The sequence below is a fragment of the Benincasa hispida genome, chromosome 6 (genome assembly GCF_027475165.1).
Source record: "Benincasa hispida cultivar pf3 chromosome 6, pf3_genome.v1.1, whole genome shotgun sequence".
Lineage (NCBI taxonomy): Eukaryota > Viridiplantae > Streptophyta > Magnoliopsida > Cucurbitales > Cucurbitaceae > Benincasa > Benincasa hispida.
In genome coordinates, this window is record NC_143483.1 from 5727416 (window position 1) to 5751927 (window position 24512).

General features: G+C 36.3%; 1 protein-coding gene and 1 long non-coding RNA gene across 2 annotated transcripts; both read right to left on the reverse strand.

Annotated features, from left to right (window-relative positions):
* Positions 1 to 801: 801 nt before the first annotated feature.
* Positions 802 to 2162, reverse strand: LOC150035379 (uncharacterized). The gene is made up of 2 exons (XR_016529944.1): positions 2025 to 2162; positions 802 to 957 (listed from the first exon to the last, which is right to left on the reverse strand). It is a non-coding gene; the product is annotated as an uncharacterized LOC150035379 (long non-coding RNA).
* A 3445-nt stretch (positions 2163 to 5607) lies between these two features.
* On the reverse strand, positions 5608 to 9274 carry LOC120079755 (Pentatricopeptide repeat (PPR) superfamily protein). Its single transcript, XM_039034121.2, has one exon. It carries the CDS (start codon positions 8759 to 8761, stop codon positions 5756 to 5758), a length of 3006 nt encoding a protein of 1001 aa, XP_038890049.2. The 5' UTR covers positions 8762 to 9274; the 3' UTR covers positions 5608 to 5755.
* Between the last annotated feature and the right edge of the window lie 15238 nt (positions 9275 to 24512).

The following is a 24512-nucleotide window of genomic DNA, read 5'->3' on the forward strand; positions in this document are numbered from 1 at the left end:
TATTCTGTATTGCTAATGGGATCAACTTAATAAATAAATACGAGAAAGTAATCAATATCAACAAATAGAATACTATCTTTGTCTATCTTAGATAGATAGAGATAGATCACTATATGTGTCTATCTTAAATAGATAGTGATAGATAGACAATAAGAAAAAGACAGAATTCTTACCAAGAAATTTCTCAACTTTTCGTGTTCTCGTCGTAAATGTTCTTAGTCCAAGAAGTCAAAAGAGTTTTCATTGAAAAAATAGTTTTACTTCGATCATAAAATCACTTTTGCAATATATCTCTAATTGAACTTAGCATGCTAGCCATGGGAAATTCTCTAGCATTTTTAAAAACTGAGTTTATACTTTCTGTAACATTCAATATCATCATTCCATACCTTCTTCTTTCTAAATATGCCCAAGACTACTTCTCAAACCCAACAACATTACTAAGATAACTTCTAATATTTGGATAGATTGACTCTATGGATCTCATGTTGTACTCAAAGTCAGCAGTAGTGTAGGCATTAGCACAACTAAAGAAATAATTATCAAGCAATTGATCCTTAAAATGAAGTTTCAAGTTTTTTAAGAGATGTAGTATGCACACACAATACTCAACATTGGCAAACACTCTTAAAACTCCTTTAGGAATGCTAAGATGCCTATCAGAAACAATGACTAGATTCTCTTGTTCCCCAAAACTACTTCATAAGTTTTCAAAAAACCATGTCCATGATGCGTCATTTTCAAAATCTACGATACAAAATGCAAGGGGAAAGATTTGATTGTTAACATCTACTGATGAAGTTGTTAATAGCATGCCACCAAACTTACATTTCAAAAATGCATCATTAACAGATATGATAGGTCTACAATACTTCCACCTCTCAACTGATACACCAAAAGCCATGAAGCAAAACTTAAAATGACTATTATCATCTATTTCTCAAGCGGTGTAGGTACCTGTAAAAACACATAAAAACATTTCTATCAGCGTAAAAAGTAACAAAAATGTATAGATAGACAGTGACAGATGTCTAAATAGATAGGGATAATTATCTATCACTGTCTATCTGAGATAGACATTTATCATTGTCTATCTCAGATAGACAGTGATAGATAACTATCACTATCTATCTGAGATAGACAGTGATAGAAATTTGCTAAGCAAAATGGATCATACTTGGATTCATTTCATTCAACTTTTCAAAAAAAATCTTAGAATCAAGGTGTATGATTTAACTGCATCACCTTTTAATATCTTTACTATGTGTTTTTTTGCCCTCCAAGCTTTTTGATAACTGTTATTAACTCCAAGTTTTGTATGAGTCTTATGGATAATATCTCTAGGAATAGATTGATCAGTAGACATGAAACTAAAATCATCAATCAAGCAAATGTCAATTACTGATGAAAAAACTTGCCTATGACAACTCTGAGTTGTGTTCAATGGACATTCATGCTTAGAAATGTACTTCCTAAGCATCCACAATGCACTATTCTCATACTAAGATGTCGTAACATGTCAATTGCAACTTTCTTGTAAACATTTGAACTCAACAGACTTTGAATTTGATCTTGTAGTCTTAAATTGAAAATTATTCTTCACTGCATTTATGTAAAAACACTTTGAAAGTACTTCTTTACTTTCAAAACACTTTTTACCTTCAAATCACCATAAAAAAAATCTCTTATAATTTCATCATTTGAAGAAGAAGAACCTAAATATAATATTCTATCACCATCATCACGTATACTACTAATAGCACCCACACTACTAATAGTAGTAGAATACCTTCTAAAGAACAAACACTTACATGAGCCATTAATGGATGTCTATTGATTACATCTTTAGCCAAAGTCAAATACCAAAAAACATCATTGTCCTTTTCTATTAGAACCACAATTTGAATACTATTTTTACCAAAATCCAATAAAACTGACATCAACCCGTTCCATTGAATCTCTTCATATATTAAACCAACTAAACCATTAAAGTATATAAAGTTATCTACCAAAATTACACCAACCTCATAATTCTCATAGTAGTGAAGATCATTCCACTATCCTCCATAAAAAAAACAACTATAGGAATAGTCATGGTATTCTACAAAATGAAAAAAAGATTATATGAGAAACTCATAATGAAACTCTATCACTAAGATTTTGTAAGAAACTCATAATTAAAATATCCAATAGTGACAGATAGAAATAGAGTTATATCTTTGTCTATAAGCGATAGACGGAGATAGAACTCTATCAGTGTCTATCAGATAGACACTGATAAAGTTCTATCTTCACCTATCACTATAGATATGCATAGTGATAGACACTATCTATGTCTATCTCTGTCTGTCCTATGTTCCAACCATATAAGATGGAGTGAAGATCAATCAAAGATAGAGTTCTATCTTTGTCTATCCTTAATAGACAAAGATAGAAAAAGATAAGAGTTCTATCTTTGTCTATCATAGATAGACAAAGATAGACATCCATATCTGTCTATCTGAGATAGACAAGTAATAATATAGTACATCATCAAGCATTTATACACTTTCAGTTGAATAAGATGTTGATCGTGTTCAAAATTTTAAGAATCTGATGATCCAACCATATAAGCTATTATAAATCGAGTGAAGATCAATCAAAGATTGAGTTCTATCTTTGTCTATCCCTAGACAAAGATAGGCGTCTATCTCTGTCTATTTGAGATAGATAGAGATAGAGCACTATCTCTGCCTATATCGACTCCTTTCAATCTGATCCTGTACTAATTTGGAATTTTCGACTAACGGACTTCCAAAATAGCTTCGCATTATTGTATGCAACAACTTGTTGGAATTGTGGAGCAAGAGTTCAATAGCTATGTTTATGAATTGGTTCAAGAACAGTTGTTGTCCTCTAAGTTTTTTTTTTTTAGTATTTTTTCTTTCATTTTTTTTTTCCAAAATAAAGCATTAGAGTGAAGAGGATACTATGAAATTCGAAGAACTGTTCTTCACTCGGCAACACTATGTGAGACATTACAAGGCAATGGAAGAAGGAGAAGAAGAGGTACCTGTATGATCAATTAAAATGACAAAGAAGAATAAAACCTCTGTGTTGTGTGTTGACAATAAAAGGATCAATTGAATTGGAATCAGAGAAGAAAAATGAGTTGTGTGGTGACAATGAAATGATCAATTGAAGTGAAATCGAAGAAGAAAATGAATTAAAATTGGCGATGAATGGAATTGAACAAAATTGTTTTGGAATTAAATGGAAGAAGGAGAAGGAGAAGCAGAAGGAGAAAAATGGGGAGCAAATGAAGGAGCAAAAGAAGAAGGAGGAGGAGCAGAAGGAGCAACAGAAGATGCAGCAGAAGAAGCAGAAGAAGAAATTGAGGGTAGTTTTGGAATATTTTAAAAAATATTCGTTAATATGATTTTTTGCCATAGTATATAAATATTTTGCATTTTTTCTATTTTTAACAATTTCCCTTGTTTATATAATCAACAACCCTACAATATACTTTAACATTTGTGGAATGTATGAGTTAAACATGCACTGCCATCAGATTCTCAAAAGCATATATCATAAAACAAAGGTAATTCTATCTTTTTATTAATACCAAAGCATCAAAATTCTATCATAAATAGGGGTGAATCTCATCCTGAAAGACCACTAATAACTCTTTTTTGGAGAGTTTGTACGTACAAACAGGAAATTCTAAAGGTAAAGACTAAATTATCTAAATAATTTGATATGGAAGGTTTGAGAGTTGTCATGTGGGTCTTAGAAATGAGGATCAAGAGGAAAGATGGTCCACTGACACTATTGCAAGAAGATTATGTGTAAAAAGTGTATGTTAAATCTATTTTACATGGAAAATCTAATGGTACTCCTTTGGCTTGTCCTTTTAAATGATCTTATCAACATTCACCTACTATTGGGTAGGAAAAGAGATCATATGGTTGGAGTGTCACATGTCTGAGGCAGCCTAATTTTTGCACATGTAGTAGGGAGTTGATAACAAGTTGAGTTATCCAGGGAATGGATTTTTAGATATTTGATAGCACCAATATTGAGTTAGCTAGCAGAAAATGGAAGAAAATTACATGAATGACAAAAGTGGAGGGCTGAATATTTCATATTAGCCTCTTGGGCGCTTACTTCCTCTTGAAACAAAGACCCAAAGCAATAATTTTGAGGGAGAGTAGAGGATGATAGAATAATTGGAGTTATAACAAAAACCCAAAAGCAACCATATTGAGAGAGGGAGGGTATAAATGTTTCACATTAACCAACATAGTAAAAAATGCTTGAGCATTGGCCTCCTATGCAACTTTCTCAGAACAAACAAACAAAAAGCCGAAAAGCACATGACAAAGTGAGAGTTACAGTCTTCAGCAGCAATCTCACCATGCTGAGTTTTTCAGTTATTGCTGGATGTTTCCTTACAATTATTAAACTTAACTTTCTCCTTCCACAAGATTGGTGTATTGCAAGATAACTCATTTTATTCTGAATTTTCCGATAATAGTGACTTGTTGAAGAATAAAAGCAGCAGCAAATATCCACAATAAATAGTTAAGAACCCGTACCTGAGAGGGTCCACATCTGGATTAATACGAAGTAATACATTAACTTACGCTTCAGCTATTCATGTGGCAGCCACAATATTTTCAAGTCAAACTCAATATCCACGTTGACGAAAACACCTTGTTCTGCAGCCAGAACGAAATCTTCCAAAAGCTTACCATTTCCATAAAAAATACATCTGTTAATCAATCAGCAAAGTGAAGTCAGTCCAATAAAATGGAAACCATAGACCGCAGCTCATCTTTTAAATAATTGAATGAACAATAACAAAAACAACTCCAGCATATAAATTCATTGTGAGAAACCTACATCCAGTTAACTTCGTTCTAACAAATAGCTCTTATAATCACAAATTCTATGATGAGGGACTAGGGAACTTTCACCTGGAGGGTCAAAACCGGCATCAAGAGCCAACCAGAACGCATTTTCACAGTGATCAAGACTCCCTAAACTGGATTCAAAGACATGTATTCCTGGCAAGACCAAACGGCGAGCAGCACACTGATTTCAGTTTCATTGGGATCTTTCGATTGCATTGAAAATGGGCGGTAAGCAGTGTTTTAGAAAATGGTGTGCAATCCTGCTTAGTGGAACGGAAATGGATGGCAGCAGACAGCAATTGATGCAATCATGACGGGGTGGAGGTAGTTCAAATGAGAAAAACCTGAGAGAAAGATTGAAAGAGACGGAAATAGGGGGAAAAGATTCGAGAGGAAAGGGAAAGAGACCTACGAAGGGTTGCTGGAAATTGTAAGTCTTGTATATATATTTGAAACAATGATGGTCAATGAACATCCAAAAAATGGGTAACACAATGACAGTTTTTGTCTTTCATTATCAGTAAATGGTCAAATTTTAAAAAATGTAGTATCATTTGCCCATTTTTCTACCGTCTGTCGTTATTTCTACACATGAAATTTAGAGACTGTCACTAAAGAATTAATTTTTTGTAGTGCACACAAAACCAGGCAGATGAATGGTTTCGTAGCCTTACAAGGCGAAAACATTCAAAATTAAAGACAAAACTGCATGTCGGTATGAGGGAGAATTTTTAACATTGATATATCAATTGTGTGTCTACATTGATACACAACATACATACCTGCTTAATGCTGCTCATATACAATATACAATACACCAAAAACGAACGGCTATTCAAAGATTACACTGTTTTGGGATTTCAAAGACCTAGGGAATCTTCATCAGACAGATTATCAAGCTCAGATTCAGAATACACTTCTGAGTCCAAAGAAAATTTCATTTCTTGGGTGACCATTTGGACGAGGTCATATCTATCGGCACTTCTAAATGCATTTATGATTGCATAGAACAATGATTTGTTGGACTCTATCTCTCCATATTTTAGCTGGTTGTATATTTGCTTCACACCTTCAATCATACCAGCTTTCCCATAACAACCTACCAGATTTATGTAAGTTACCAGGTCTGGCTTGAGATTTTGATCCTGCATTTTCATAAATATGTTTAGGGCTTTTTCGATTTTTCCACCCGCCCCATAAGCATTTATGGCAACATTGTACACAAACGAGTCAAGTTGCACTTCGGCCTTAAAGAATGTTTCACATGATTCCAGTGCAGAAGCATGCAATCCAACAACAGAGAATACCGCAGCCATGATAGCTTGACATGCATAAGTCTTCCCTTCATGATATGCTGATTCTAGCTGTGATACGGCTTCTACTGGAATACGCCCTTTCTTTAAAACGATAAATAATACGTTGAAGGTTCTATTATCTGGCAAAAGCTTCTTCTTTACCATCTCAAGGAGCAATTCACCACATTCTCTTAGTTGTCCGTTAATTGCATAGCATTGCATTACCTTGTGAAATGATGTAGCGTCCCTCAACAAACCTGATTCTTTCATTTCCTCTGCTACCTCTATGGCTTCATCAAGCATGCCCATGTTCTTATAAAGATAAATCATAGTTGCAAATGATACCCCATCTGCACAACCTCGTTCTCGTAGATCTTCGAAAACATTTTTAGCCTCAGATACTATTCCCAAATCAGCATATAGATTGATCATACTATTTGATGCAATGGTATCTACATCGTCCTCCATGTTTTTCATCCTACTGTACATTCTTTTTGCATCCTCCAAGCTGCCCACCTTACTAAACGCCTTTATGAGGGATGTCAACACAATCTGGTTTTCTGCAATTCCAGATTCCTCCATCAGGCGAAAGTATTTAAGCGCCTCTTCAGCTTGACCAATTTCAGCAAACCCATTAACTAAAACGCCATACAAGATTTCATTTGGTTCAACTCCTGCATGTACCATTATATCATATACTTCAACTGCATCAGACATTAGTCCTAGGTGAGCATAGCTTGCAATAACAGCAGAGAATGTCTGACATGTCGGTTTAAACCCCATTCCCTGCATTTCAGTCAAAAGACACCTTGCTTCGTCCACTAAATCACCTCCTGCGAACATCTGAATCAGAGAATTGTAAGTGCACTCATCAGGCCATGTGCCACGGTTTTTCATGCTCTTGAAGAGAAGAAATGCTTTTTCATAGAGTTCACCCTTTCCATAAGCTTTTATCATGACATTATATTCCATAACATCCATTTTTTCCCCTACTAAATCCCTTTTCCATAAAAAAACAGACTCAGCTTCAAACCACAATCCTTTTTCAGCATAAGCATCTATAATGGCAGCTGATATCCTTGGTGACAATCCAGTATCCAATCTATACTTCTCAAGAAATATCCTGGCTCGATCAAGCAGGCCTTTATTAATATACATCTTAATGACACGAGGGAGTGAATGTTCATCAAGAAGAATATGAGATTTCTCCATTTCTGCTATCACATTCTCCACATCTTCCACCATATTCCTCTCAGATAATATATGCAGAAGAGCTCTATGAGTTACCACATCAGGAAAGAGACCTACCTCTCGGATTCTTCTATAACACTTGAGGGCCCCATCAATATTCCCCTCATTTGCATATAGAGAAATAAATATATTGTAGGTTTTGGTATCTGGAGATAATCCACGTTCTTCCATCTTAATGAGCAAAGTTTCGGCCTCTGCAAGATGCCCATGACTCCCACAGGTGAAGATCATAGTATTAAAAGTAATGGTATCCATTGAGATACCTGTTGTTAGCATTTCCGCAAACACATTAGCCGCATCCTTGAGACGTCCCGCCTTTCCATACAAATCTATCAACGTATTGTATGTAGATGTTAGTCTTGGCTTTCGTACACAACTATCCACCTCTGGCAACACATTTTGGTTGGGAATCCTCATGCCTGTCCTGAAAAGCTCAGTCAACAAGAAATGCTTAAGAGTAATTGGTTCGATTGCAGAATTTACACCAAAATCATCAACCCCTGAATTCAAATCAAAATCATTAATCTCAACCAGCCCCCTACACCAATCCTTGTAGAATTTATCAGCAGCATCAAATTCTCCAGCATCTTTTAAGACCCGAACTACAGTGTTCATGGTTACCTCATCTGGAAAAATGCCCCTTACTCTCATATGCTTAATCCAGAGAAGTGCCTCTTTTACTAGACCCACCTTGCCATAGACATCAATGAGCATTCCATAAGTATTATTAGTCGGGACAACACCATTTTCAGCCATTTCATTCCAACAAAGCCTCAACTCATCCCATTTTTGAGCTCGCCCCAGAGCGCGAAGTACGATGTTATAGTGTATTACATTGGGAACGTAATCTTTCCGAGACTTGAACCACTGAAATACCTGAATTACTCTTTCCCATTGACTCTGTTCCTTGAGTATAATGGTTTGTTCTTTCGGACTCAGATTTTGGCACAAGGAACTTAGGATACTCCCAATATCACTAGAAGATTTCAAAGACTGTAAGACTGAGGGCAATAAGCCGCCGTAGTTCCTCTTCTTCCCATTAGTCGATAATCTTTGGGAGGGCATGCTTGAATGACACTGAAGCTTAAACCCTAACGAAAGCTTCAAGTCTCTACTAACATGCATTTGAGAATTCAAATTTGCAAAACTGAGCTCTCGACTAGTTAATGAAGGGTATAGGAAAAGACAGTGTTGTCCTTTGGCATTGCCACAGAAATGGAGATTGAACTCCATAACTGAAGGAGAGAAGTTGCTTTGAATTAAGCGAGTAGTAAAACTATCTTGCCCTAATTCTCTACAGCTGCCAACGTGAAGCATCATTTGGCCTCTTCCTAAAACTTTGAGGAATGTGGCAAGGCTTTTCTAGGGGGTTTTGTGTTTTATGAAATGTAAATATGGGAGTGTGAATGCTAAATCCAGTACCTTCGAAATTTTTGTAAGAACTGAACTCTAAAACCCACCGAACACAGAACGCAACTCACAGCAATACAATCGAGACAAAAGAACAAGATATATAGTGGTTCAACCTTTGTGTCTACACCCACTTTGAGAACAAGCTTATGACACCAGAGTATGAAATACACATGAGAAATTTCAATGGAGTTTCACCTTCTGAGCTATTCAAACAAACCTCAAGAAGAAATCATCCTCCAAATTAAACAGAAGAAATCCATTCACACCTTATAATCGTGGGCTCTACCGCCACCGGATGTAATTGCGGAAAAACCACTCACCATTCCCGGCGAAACAAGACGCACCATCCGTTCCTCCTCGCTTCACCCAGAGACTCATGACACTGTTCGCCTATGAAACCGGAATATTTATATTGATGTCTCAAAAATTGGGTCCAAAATAGTAAATCACCCAAAATTTTAAAAAATGTGAGAATGTCCTTACGTAAATTTGTCCAATAGATTTATTTCGCTCGGGCTCTTTTCTTCTTTTCTGACGTGACCTTCGGTCTTTTTTTTTTTTTTCTTTTCCTTTTTACTTCCTCTTTTTCTTCTCTGATGGACAAACTCAACGAAAATGTTTTATTCTTTATTCTTGTTCTGCCCATGATGCTCGCGACTTTTCTCTGACCAATTTCAGCAAAACCAAAGTTGATAAAACTAAAGAAAGTGAGAGAGAGAGATCAAGACTGAGAGAGGGTGAGACCAAGACCGAGAGCAAGAGAAAGAGAAAAGGGAGATAGAGTGAGAAAGAGAAAGGGAGTGCGGGAAAGAGAGAGAGCGAGAAAGAAAGAGACAGAGAGCGAGAACGAGAGAAAGAAAGAGAGAGGGAACGAGAGAGGGAAAGAGAGAAAGAAAGAGAGAGCAAGAAAGAGATCAAGAGAGGGAAAGAGAGAGAAAGAGAGAGCGAGAAAGAGATCGAGAGAGGGAAAGAGAGAAAGAAAGAGCGAGCGAGAAAGAGAGAAAGAAAGAGAGAGGAGAGCAAGAAAGAGAGAATTGGACCGAGAGAGAGCGAGAAAGAGAGAATTGGCCCGAGAGAGAGTGAAAAAGAGAAAAAGAGCGAGAAAAAGAGAGAGTGAGAGAGAGCAAGAAAGAGAGAGAGAAAGAAAGAGCGAGACCAAGCGAGAGCGAGATACTTTTCCATGCGCGTGTGAGTATATTTTGGTAATTTCACCTGAATTTAACGTCAGCAAAAGGGTCATTCGACATTTTTTTTTTCAAAAATTTGATTATTTGACATTTTTTACCCAATTTTTGGGTCATCCATACAAATTTCCTAAAACCGGGACCCACCACCGACGATTGCGGGAAATGGTATAAAATGACCCAAAAAAAAATCATGACTGACCTCATTCTACGAACTTATTTGTTATTGATTTTTTTGATGTGTGAAATACCACATTTACTTTTGATATTAAATGCTTGCTTTGACATTTTACTTACTTTATAAGCATGGTTGGAAAAAACGTGAAAGATCATATGAAAACGAGTGGTCATTTAGTTAAAACGAAGTTGTATTGACAAAGATATAACAAAAATAAAACTATCTTGCGTAGAAAAAGTGTGAGGTTGTTTACATCGGCATATGCGATACTCAGTCTTTTTTTGCAATTCTGTTTTGGTCATATCTTCGTCAATACCACTCTGTTTTTGCTAAATTACCACTCATTTTCATATGTTTTTCATGTTTTTTGCAATCATGCATGTAAACTTAATAAAAACTTAATTAATCTTAGACATTATTAGTCCAAAAGTAAATTTTATCTAAATTTAAATGTTATAATATCGTTTATATTAATTATTTTTTTTAGCATTTTTCTCAATTTTGAAGCATGATCGAAAAGAATACCAAAAAACCTATAAAAATGAGTGGTCATTTAGTTAAAACAGAGTTGCATTGACGAAGATATAATAAAAACAAAATTGCAAAGCAATTGCACTACATAATTTCAACGATCGCCCACTATGACTACCTTTTCTACACACAATAATTTTGTTTTTGTCATATCTTCGTCGATATAACTATGATGACCACTCGTTTTCATATGATTTTTCGTGTTCTTTCTGATTATCCTTATATATTGAGCAATATGCTAAAAAAGATAATGAATATAAATAGCATTATAATATTTAAATACATTAGTTAAACATAATTATATTGACAAAGATACGAAGAAAACAAAACTAACATTTGCATAGAAAAAATGTGTGATCGTTTGCATAGAAAAATGACCACTCATTTTCAAAACGTCTACACATAATATTTGGAGGCTCTTGTCAAATGAAAAGGCACGCACATACGAAGTTTGAGGATTTTTGTCCATAGTGTCGAGACATTAACCCTGGCATCCCGACACTACGATAAGGTTTCATACATATACATCTTTTTCACCCAAATTTTGAGAACCCTTTAGGAAGAAAAAACATATTTTTTTTCTACGTAATTTTTAGGAGTTAGAGGTGAAGGAAATCGGAAACAAGATTTTCATGAGCAGCGAAAAAAGACTATTCCAAATTACAATCATGAATGAACATATATTTACAGTCGACTTCAAAACAAACGGTTATACAAATAATATAGAAATTACAGCATGAGGATCTCAAATGTACAGAGGGAAAAACTGTACGAACAAATGCAGCAGTGTCTCCACGCTCCGATGCGTACGGACGCTTGAACAACAGCAACCTCGAACGCCCGATCTACACAACCGCAACACCGTACGAACACTTCGCGCTCGTTCTCAACGATCTCCTCGGTCACGAATTCCTCTGCAACATGAACGGCCTCCACAGCACCATGAATGACCTTTAGAAAACCTCGATGGTGTCGAGTTGAGTCTAACACCACCAACAAAGCGACCTTGGTATTCTCGATGTGAGAATCCAGAGAATGGGCTCTGTTCGGACATGGTATAAGGCAAACGAAGGAGGAAACAATGATCATGTACACGATTGGGCAAGTGGGAGAAGGCGGAGACCTATCGTATAGGTCGATGCCCAATCGTTTAGATAAAGCTATGTGATCGTCTAGCAAAACCTATGCGATTGTTTAGCTCTATCGTTTAGCTCGGTCTATCGCGTATAGACTCTACACGATCATTTACCTTGGACCAGCGATCGTCTACCAAAGTTATGCGATCGTTTAATAAATACTGCACAATCGTTTAGCTCACACCTGCACGATCATTTAGCTCGCCCAGCCGTCATTTGGTAAATCCGAAATTACTTGACAACTTCGTGAGTTTCTTTTTCGCGAGAGAAAACTCAAAAACCTTTTTAAATGTTTGTAAAAAACTTATTTTCAAAATAGGAAAACTATTTTTCCATTTAAACTCACGGTTATCATGATCCAATAACCACCCACTACTTTGGTTATTTAAAAGAAAAAAAATTAATTATCCAATAATTAATATTATTATAAACATAAATGATAACCAACTTATCATACTATATTTATAACCTGTAGTTTTAATATTTCATCTCATGAAACATATAAACCATAGTTCTTTTTCTATTCCATGTTAATTAATGTAAATCTCATTTACATCAATCCTCCACTAGATATATTTCATACATCAAACCGATTATATTATATATAATCAAAATACCTCTTGTCAATTTGAACATTTCAAATCAACACCAAGAACTGATCTTCAACTGAATCCAAGCTACCAAGGGACCTCATGAACCTGTAGCTCCGAAGCTCCAACGGTACGTGAATAACTGACTAAACTCTCCAGTCACGAGATCCACCATCCGTTAACTATCAAGTACTCCACTAAAGTTCGACAGCTGAACTCTTCTTACTACAGATATATTATGTGTCCATCTTAACCAATCAACAGTACGACAACCCTTCACAGATCGTTCGTAAGTATAGTTGGGCCAATAACCGTTATGCCCTTGTAGTTACATCTGTCTCCTTAAGTACCATTGATCCCTCTAATGAACATAAGTCATAGTCCTACTATGACTGAGTCTTCTCTTCCAAAAAGAAGCTGTGGCCACTATGTTCAAGCCCCGGAATCAGCCTTTAAGGGAGCAATCTCTCTATTTATCCCTACTTCGAGAAAGGAGTGAACTCCATCTTGTGGATTGAGTTTCCAGCTCCCAAATCAAACAAATCCCCAAAAAGGTAGGCATGTTGAGTTGGCAATCTGGCCACTCTCACCCATACTAATCAAATGACCGCCCTCAAAGGTAAAAGTTCCCAAAACACTCAAGATTGAGATCATGTCACCTATGGTCGTTTAGGTGAGATGCAAGTCTTTAGTATCAACGGCGTTATATACAAAGTCTAATCATCTTGTGGTCCAAGTCTTATACAAACTCTTTGTATAGGACACCCTGCTCCACCTCTTCATATGAATGGTTAGTATCTACCATCTGTAGTAGTTTACAACACTTGCAAACCTCTACAAAGCGGGCCGTATCTGTAGTGTCACCAGGATCAGGTATCCCACCTTAATCCTTATACTACAGACCAATTTAGGTTATCACTTAAGGCATGATCCACTTGTATATCACATATACATGCTTAAGTTTATATAAGATAACCAAGGAGCTTTGTTTATTGGATATGAGTAAATGCAGAATTAAATAACAATTATCTTATTCATTGAACAATGTGTATCTTTACAAAACAACGAGACTCTGGGAGAATTAGGACACCAATCCCAACAATCTCTCACTTGTCCTAATGACTCGGAAGATTAATGTACAATGTACAATAAATTAGGGCATACCCAGTATCATCTCCCACTGGCCCTAGACAAGATGCTGCATGTCCTACAGACCCAGACTCTCTAGATGACCCTCGAACACTTTAGTCGTGAAGGCCTTTGTAAAGGGAACAGCAATGTTGTGCTCCGATGCGTTCTGCTTGACTACCACATCACCGCGATGCACATTTTTCCTGATCAGGTGATATTTCCGTTCTATGTGCTTACCCCGATGATGACTCCGAGGCTCCTTCAAATTTGCGACAGCCACACTTTTATCACAATACAGTGTGATCGGCAAATCTATATTTAGAACAATTTTCAAATTTGTAAGGAACTTCCTCAGCCAAACAACCTCTTTAGCTGCTTCACAAGCCGCTACGTATTTGGCTTTCATAGTGGAATCCATGATGCATCCTTGCTTGATGCTTCGCCAAACTACAGCCCCTCCATTCAGAGTAAACACTGACCCCGATGTCAATTTGCAAGAATCTCGATTGGTCCAAAATTCAGAGTCCGTGTATCCTGTAAGGATCAGATCCTTATCTCCATACACAATCATGTAGTCCCTCATTTTTCGAAGATACTTGAGGATCGTCTTGACCGCTATCTAGTGATCAAATCCTAGATTGGACTAATATCGACTGACAATCCCTACTGCATAGCAAATGTCAGGTCTAGTACACAACATTGCATACATCAAGCTTCCTATAGGAGAAGCATAGGGAATCCGTCTCATCTTTTCAACCTCTTGAGGTGTCTTAGGACATTGATCCTTAGACAGAACAATTCCATGCCTGAAAGTTAACAACCCCTCTTGGAATCCTACATTCTGTACCTGATCAACATTTAATCAATGTACGATGCCTGAGATACGGCTAACCATTTGTTCTTGTGATCTCGAATAATCTGGATCCCGAGAACATACTATGCCTTACCCAAATCTTTCATTTGGAACTGGGCAGCTAGCCAACCCTTAATGTCAGTCAAATATCATACATCATTCCCAATGAGTAGGATATCATCCAGATACCAGGAAAGCTATTGAGTTGTTGATGATCTTCTTGTAAACACAAGGCTCGTCAACGTTCTGGTCAAAGCCAAACGACTTGACAGCAGTGTCAAATCTGATGTTCCAAGATCTAGATGCTTGTTTCAGCCCATAAATGGACCTATTAAGCTTGCAAACTCTTTGCTCTTGATTTGGAACTACGAACCATTCTGGTTGAGCCATATAGATGGTCTCCTCAAGATTACCATTAAGAAAGGCAGTCTTGACATCCATTTTCCATATTTCATAATCATAAAATGTGGCTATGGACAGGAGAATCCTGATAGATTTTAGCATGACAACAGGTGAGAAAGTTTCCTCATAGTCAACTCCCTCAACCTGAGTATATTCCTTTGCCACGAGTCTAGCCTTAAAGGTCTGCATCTTTTCATCTACACCTCTCTTTTGCTTATAGATCCACTTACACCCAATAGGTCTCACCTCATCAGGTGGATCAACAAGCTCTCAGATGTTATTGAAGTACATAGACTCCATTTATTGGTTCATGACCTTAACCCATTCATCTTTGTCAACATCTTCTATTGTTTTCTTAAAAGACAACAGATCCTCAACCCCATCATTTGTAATGACGTTTTGGGCTTCAGTCAAACCCATGTAATGATCCGATGGATTCATAACCCTCCCACTACATCGAGGCAATCTCAACTCTTGAGCTGGTTGACTAGACGTTCTAACCTCAACTCTTGTTGAACCTTCAGCAGTTTTAGTCTCACTTGAGATCTCACGTAAAACGAGCTTACTTCGTGGCTTATGATCCCTCATGTGATCTTCTTCCAAGAAGATAACATTATTGGAAACAAACACTTTGTTGTCACTTAGATCATAGAAGTATCATCCTCTAGTTTCATTGGAGTAGCCCACAAAGAGGTAAACCTTCGAACGTGGTTCCAACTTCTTTGGATTAGTCGCTAACACATGTGCCGGACAGTCCCAAATCTTGAAGTGGCATAAACTACCTTTACGGCCTCTCCATAACTTAAAAGGTGTTTCAGAAACACTTTTCGAGGGAACGTTGTTTAGGATATAATATGTAGTCTATACTGCATAACCCCAAAACGAGTCTGGAAGATGAGCATAACTCATCATAGATCGAACCATGTCCAACAAGGTCCTGTTTCTCATTTCTGATACACCATTCTGCTGAGGTATACCCAGGGGCGAGAGTTGGGACGCAATCCCATGTTCTATCATATAGTTCTAGAATTGGAGGTCCATATACTCTCCACCATGATCAGATCGTAGTGGATTTTATCTTCTTGCCTAACAAGTTTTCAACTTCAGCCTTATACTCCTGAGCTTGTCAAGGGCTTCAGACTTACGTTGCATTAGGAAAAAATACCCAAACCTTGAATAATCATCTATAAAAGAGATGAAATATTCATACCCACCTCAAACTCTAACATTCATCGAACCACAAAGGTCTGAATGTACAAGCTCCAAGGCTTCCTTGGCTCTGTAACCTTTTCTAGTAAAAGATCGTTTGGTCATCTTGCCTTCGAGGCATGATTCACATACCGACAAGGAGTTTTCTTCTAAACTTTTTAGAAGTCCACTTTTCATCAATTTCTCAATCCTATTGAGGTTGATGTGACCTAACCTAAGATGCCAAAGATGGGTGTTTTCCTTTGGAGAAACCTTTGGTCTTTTAGCTGTTGTTGCCGTACTGAACATTTCAATGTTAAACAAGGCTTTTATGACTAACGGCCTTAGTATATATAAGTTATTTTCCATTGAACCATAACCAATCTCCATTCCATTCTTGAAAATAAACATTGTATTCTCAGAAAAGGTGACGGTATAGCCTTGTTCAATGAGACAAGAAACCGAGATTAAGTTCCTCTTAATATGAGGAACGACAAAAATATTATCCAGTAACAGATAACATTTCTTGTCAACAAATAACTTCAGCCTGCCTACAGCAACATCTGAAACAACCTCACCAGTATCGACTCGAAGAGTCATCTCTCCCTGTGGCAACGTTTACCAGGAACTGAATCCTTGTTAAGAGGAACTGACATGATTGGTAGCACCTGAATCAAGAATCCAAACAGAATCATCATTCTCTACAGACATGTCTCCAAGACCAACAAATCATATTTACTGTCTTGTCTACTTTTGGAGAGTAGTGGGATGGAGGTCGTTTGCCACGAAATTCATTTCACACGATTCTTTCCAATGTAAATAATTGGTCATTTTTAAAAGAAACGGAAATACTAACGAGTTGCTGAAAATAAAAACACATTGACCTACATTAGGTTTTAAGAAAATACCCGTTGTAAAAAAAACCAACATCCAATAAGGTTTTAGCAAAACTAACATGAACCTTGTGTGACATCAAGTTTTGCAATGACGCTTCAAAGGTTTAGGACAAAAGCCGTCGAAGGGAGGTCAGTTATCCCTCCTTTGAATTGAGAAGTTCTCAACCAGTCATTAATACCAGAACAACTCTTGTTCCTATAACGACAAGCCATCATTGTTTTGGCCAAGAGATCATTAACTTACTTAACAATCTCCCGTAAGTGTGACCAGCCATTTTAAGCCCTAGAGGTTCATCCCAAAAGGCCAATCTGAAGGAAAAAAATCTGATTGGGGCAAAACCTAAAGCGACCTATCCATTTCTAGAGTTCACCTTGATATTGACCAACTACACAAAACCCATCCGAAGGAGGCCGCTCCGAAGGCGACACGAGGGCGTACAGAATGATCTCATGGTGTGAATTAATGACAAAGACCATAGGACCTGTTGACACACACCCTTCACCTACTTACTATAAATACTCTCTCTGTCCACCTTGATATTGACTCATGCAAACACCATCTAAAAGGGGATGCATCTTGGGCATCTCGAGGCCAAGAATGAATCTCACAATGTGAACATACAGGGAGAAACGTGAGTGGAATCATAGACATATCTAATACGCCTCCTCCTCCCACTGAGTATTTTATAACCTAAGGTTTAGCTTACTTAGAAAAAACACGGCTAAGGATTTTAAATAAGTGACTTTTAGGTTTTCCCAAGAGTAACATTTACTTTGGATAGTTGAACAACTTTTGATCATTATCCATTAAACTCTTTAACGGAGTCTTTGACCAAAACGTCGCATGCTTGTTGAAAATCTATCTAATTCACCTTTCCAGGTAGGTTCCCAGGTAGGGGTGTTATGTTTCCGTCAATTTAAGAACCCCAGCCTAGCCAGAACCCGCTTTAGACAAAAGGTCCCTTATAGATAGGTTTACAACAAATTTAATCTTTTATTCCAACCAATTTAATCCTATTAAACCAATTTTAAAAGATTAATCTAGGTTACTAAAATCTTTAGAACCACTTGAACTTAGGTCTTTCTCAATCCAATTTTAAAACCCTTTTAAAAACTTGAGTTCACTCTAAGTCCGCATGCAACTCTGAATTATTGATTTTAGGTCTAATTTCCTTTATAACACTTATAAACGGAAACAACCACCACAATGCTAAGCTAACACATGCAAGGCATTCATAATGCTTATAAATAGCCTAAGTGTCATGCTCAATGCATTATCCATTCATTGCTACTTCTTTTATATAACACTTATACAAAACTGCAATGAAATAAGCAAAACATGCTTCCAATCACCCTTAGACTATAACGTTTATAAGAAAAGGATGATGCATGATATTGCTCACTGCATTCAAAATATAACTCTTATATTTCATGATGCATGTGCATGCTTTCAAGTAATTTCTTCATGCTTGATTATAACATTTATAATACATGATGCATGAATAATTGCATAACCTAAGGTGGGTTTTTAACTATATGACAAACACTTTGGCATATAAGCACCATACATCACATGTATAAGCAATAAGAGTTGATGAACCGAGTAAAATTTCATTAAAACACAAAAAGAAAAGCTAACTATTACAAAGACAAGGAGTCTCTGGTTCAAACAGGTGAACCAGGTCTTGAATCGCTCGACAAAGCATCGCTTCTCCAACTATCCATCTTGTACTTAGCACCCAGCGATCGTCTACACGATAAAATAAACACTTCGTTCTATCGCTTACCAGCGCTCCAGAGTTAGACATTCGTTTAACATTTACTATATAATCGTCTAGAAAAATCCAAACAATCATTTAGTTATTACTCCACGATCGTGTACCTTTACTAAGCGATAAAGCCTGAAGTACACGATCTCTTAGCGTGCTCTACATAATGCTCGCCTTCCATGATCGTCGAAGCGACTACAATGCCACGAAGCACCATCGCCTAAGCAATCGCTTAGCTAGCGTCTCCATATCGCATATGCACGATCGCATAGGTAGTAACTAAGTGATGAAGCTTGCTAACTACACGATCGTCTAGCGCGCGCCTTCTACTAAATGACGAGCATCACATGCTCCCACTACAATCGTCTACCTCCAGCGCCTACGCGATCGTGCAACCAACGCTACACGATATGATAAAAGATTTACCCCATTGCTTAGCATTAGCAAAACGATCGTTTAGAAAATACTATACGATCGTCTAGAAAAAAAATCTAAACGATCGCTTAGTTAAATCCCAACGATCGTTTACCTGAGGCTACACGATCTGACCAATGCTTGGTCTTTTTCTTCGTTGAGAACTGCATCGCCAGTGCCGAAGCTTCATCACGAACGACTCGACGAACTCGAACTTTTCGAATTACAGACTCAATTGAAAAGTTAATTTTGCCCAAAAACACAGGGGCCCTTACAATTAACACTTTGTAATATTGAAAGCTTTAACAAAAAAGACAATTTAAACCCGAAACGTTCATCATGTTTTATCCACAAATATAGAAAATGGTTAACTACAAATGCAGAAACCCACCGTGACTGAAAATAGCGTTCAATTCATATCTGTAATTTAGAATATCAGGGAACCTGGCTCTGATACCAATTGAAGGAAATCGGAAATGAGATTTCCATGAGCAGCGGAACAAGACAATTCCAAATTACAATCATGAATGAACTTATATTTACAGTCGACTTCAAAACCAACAGTTATGCAAATAATACAGAAATTACAACATGAAAATCTCAAATGTATAGAGGGAAAAACTGTATGAATAAATGCAGCAACGTCTCCATGCTTCGATGCGCACAAACGCTCGAACAACAGCAACCTCGAACGCCCGATCTACACGACCGTAACACCGCGCAATCACAGCACGAACACTTCGCGCTCGTCCTCAACGATCCTCTCGGTCACGAACTCCTCCACAACACGAACGACCTCCACAGCACCATGAATGGCTTTTAGAAAACCTCGACGGTGTCGAAGGCGACCTTGGTATTCTCAGTGTGAGAATCTAGAGGGTGGGCTCTATTCGGACTTGGTGTGAGGCAGACGAAGGAGGAAACAACGATCGCGTACACGACTGGGCAAGTGGGAAAAGGCGGAGACCTATCGTATAGGTCGATGCCCAATCGTTTAGATAAAGCTATGCAATCATTTAGCTCGGTCTGTCGCATACAGACTCTACACAATCATTTACCTTAGGTCAACAATCGTTTACCAAAGTTATGCGATCGTTTAGTAAATATTGCATGATCGTTTAGCTCGCACCTGCACGATCGTTTAGTTCGCCCAACCATCGTTTAGTAAATCCGAATTTACTTGACGACTTCGTGAGTTTCTTTTTCACGAGAGAAAACTCAAAAACCTTTTCAAATGTTTGTAAAAAAACTTCTTTTCAAAATAGGAAAACTATTTTCCTTTTAAACTCACAGGTTACCATGATCCAATAACCACTGACTACTTTGGTTATTTAAAAGAAAAAGAATTAATTATCCAATAATTAATATTATTATAAAATGATAACCAACTTATCATACTATATTTATAACCTATAGTTTTAATATTTTATCTCATGAAACATATAAACCATAATTCTTTTTCTATTCTATGGTACTTAAAGTAAATCTCATTTACGTCAATCCTCCACTAGATGTATATCATACATCAAACCGATTATATCATATATAACCAAAATACCTCTTGTCAATTTGAACATTTCAAATCAACACCAAGAACTGATCCTCAACTGAATCCAAGCTACCAAGGGGACCTCATGGACCTGTAGCTCCGAAGCTCCAACGGTACGTGAATAACTGACTAAACTCTTTAGTCACGGGATCCACCATCCGTTAACTGCCAGACACTCCACTAAAGAACGAAAGTTGAACTCTCCTTACTACAGATATATTATGTGTCCATCTTAACCAATCAGTAGTACGACAAATCTTCACAGATTGCTCGTAAGTACAGCTGGACCAATAACTATTATGCCCTTGTATTACATCTGTCTCCTTAAGTACCATTGATCCCTCTAATGAACATAATTCATAGCCCTACTATGACTGAGTCTTCTCTTCTAAAGAGAAGCTGTGGCCACTATGTTCAAGCCCCGGAATCAGCCCTTAAGGGAACAATCTCTCTACTTATCCCTACTTCGGATTGATCCTAGTGACTTAAGGCATGATCCACTTGTATATCACATATACATGCTTAAGTTTACATAAGATAACAAAGGAGCTTTGTTTATTGGATATGAGTAAATGCCAGAATTAAATAACAATTATTTTATTCATTGAACAATGTGTATCTTTACAAAACAACGAGACTCCGTGAGAATTAGGACACCAATCCTAACAAGAGGACACTCGCGAAGACCAAGAAAAATATCCAGGGATGTTTGGTTTACCAACATGAATTTAGTTGAGTTGAGTCGAGTCGGTAAAATATTTCAACTCAATGTTTAGTCCACCAACTTTAAATATTGGTAGAGTTGAGTTGATATATTTTACCAACTTACCCCCAAATTTCCCTTCTTCCAATGCTTTCAATGGCTCTAACCACCAGTCACAACGCGCGACTACCACTACCATGCTCTGGGAACCATCTCCGATGATAACTCTGACAACCACTTTGCACAACCAACTCCAACGACCAACTCTAGGCTCCGATAACTACCTTCGATAACATACTCTAACAACCACCTTCATGTAACCAACTCTAGGCTCCGACTACAAACACTCGCGAAAGTCACCTTCGATGATCAATTTCAACAACCATCTTCATGCGAACACCTCAGGGCTCCGACGGCCACCTTCGATGGCAAACTCCAATGACCAACTCCAATACCACGTTCGATGGCAAACTCCAATACCACCTTCATGTGGCCAACTTCGAGTTCTGACAACCACCTTCGACTACAAACTCTGGCAAATATCATCTTCGATAGTCAACTTCGACGATCACCATCGCGACTAACTCCAAGCTTCGACAACTACCTCCGACGACAAAATTCCAGCGAAAATCATCTTAAATAATTAATTTCAACAGGCACCTTCAACTATTATAAGACTCATAACTGTTAAAGTATGTCGTAGGGTTGTTGATTATATAAATAATAATACTTTGTCCGCATTAAGTGCAATATTTATATGTAGAAAATTGTAAAATATATTTTTCTTTAATTGAATTCATATATCAAATGAATGTTGAGAATACTTGAAAAAAATATGTACATAGTTGAAAAATATGTAACAAATAACAAAAAAAAAAAAAAAAAATCATAAAATAGAGATTTTTTTTTTCAAAACATTTTTTTGGCAAGAATTATTGAAAAATGAAGATTTTTTTTCTATGATCCTCCAAATTTGGAGGAATTGAAAGTGGAACTGTTAAAAAAATGTGATAGCATTCCATTGGCTGCTAAGATGATAGAGAAGATTCAATTAAAAAAATGATGACAGAGGAAAAATATAGAACGACAACAAGAAGATAAGAAAAAAAGGATAATGAGAAATTCATGGAGAAAAAATTAAGAATAAAAAATTTTGATTTTTCTTTGGTTTTCCATTTTATTTAACCATATTACTACAAGAGTGGATTAGTTGTTGTTTATTAAATAAAAGAAAGAAAGAAAAAAAGAAGAAAAGAAGAAAAATTGTCGTTCATATTTTATACAATGAAAGACGGGTAGGATTGTTGAATAATATTTTTTAAAAAAATAGTAATGATAAAAATAGATTATTTAGACTTAAAAAACTACACTAGATACTCCCAACATATGGTCTCAACTCTGCATACCAAACACAGATATATGAATTCATACAAAATAAATTTGTACCCCAAATATAGATATATAAACTCTACATACGTATGAACTCTAGATATCATATCTTAACTTAGCGTCCCAAACAACCCCTCAAGATTTATGTTGATAGGATATCACATAAAAACGAGGATTGACATGTGTCGGAGAGTTTATTATTTTGCCTTAGCTTTTCATTATTATAGACTTTTATTATAGGATTTAAAGTTTTTATTGGAGATTGTGAATGATTGAACACCTTCTTGGGGATTGATATAATCTTAGTTTTTATGTTTAATTAATTGAAAAATCTTTTATATTACAACAATCATTCACATGTTCTTATGTTTAATATTCTTTAGTCCTATAGCCAAAGATTAATTGATGGATTGATTTAAGTTTTAGTTTGAAAGAGTAAAATTTAGATTAAAACATGAATGCTTAACTATTTTATAAAGTCTTGTCATACAAATAAAGTTATCTTAATCATGTCACAAGGATTTCAAGGTAGATGACACAATTGCACTCTTATGATAAAAAAAAAAGGAGTAACATTTAATAAAATCAATTGCAACTAATGCTTCTTTCAAGACAAGTAAAGGCTTCATTTATGGGACTAGTATTTCAAACTACTTCAAACTACTAAGTGGAGCTTCAATTACTATTAGAGATATTACAAACCTTAATCAATTTTAACCACAAACTATTAGATAACAGGAATTCTATCTCACAATCGATTGATAATGAGAGGAGTAGTTTATCTAACTTGTAAGGAGCGTGATGTCTCTAATTTTTCAAATGTAGGATTCTCAATATGCCTCCTCAAAAGATAGTACCTCTTTTAGATTCATAATTTTTTATCAAATCACAATTTTTTTTTTTTTTTTTTATTGAACATAAAGGTTTTATGGGCTCTGATATCATATTAGATAAAAGTTTTATCTCAAAATCAATTGACAATAAGAGAAATATCTATTTTTTCCTTTTTTTTTTCCTACTACTAGAGTATATGGTCTAGCCTATTTTTAGTTTTGAAGGTTTAGAACTAGATTATTTGATTTGATAGTTGTGATTTCAAAAGTAGTTTGATAGTTGACTATTCAAAGAGGCAAGACTAGTGACAAACACGTATAAGGGATACTTGAACTAATTTGAAATCTTGTTCTCGATGAGATGTGGACAATTTAGCTTATTTTATGTGAATAATCTTATTTAGAGTCGTTGAAGCTTGATTTATTGATTCCTTCCTGACTAAGTCAAATTAAAATTTGTATCGTTTTATTGTGCAATAGAGAGATAAAGTGAGCCAAGTACAAATATATATTGTTTAACGAGTAATATTTGTTTAACAAATACTTGGACCTATTCTTGGAACTTAGATTTGTTGAGCAAAATTTGGACTTTGGCTCGATCCCCATCTTTGACCAACTTTTCAATAATGGCCTTGAGATAATTTATGTCTTCGGTATAATTGCCTTAATGTGTCTAGCCAGATTTATCTTTATGGAATTAGACTAATTTTCACTTGGTGAGCTTAATCACTAAGTTTGATAATCTTATTGATATAATCAAATTTCTATAAAGAAGACATGTTGCATTATTAGATTCGCGATAAATTAATTTAGAGATAATGTAAATTTGTAATTGGTTCTAAAATGCAAATAAATTTATTATTAATTTAAAATAATGGCATGATAATTTTTTATCGTCATTGTTTAGTTTAA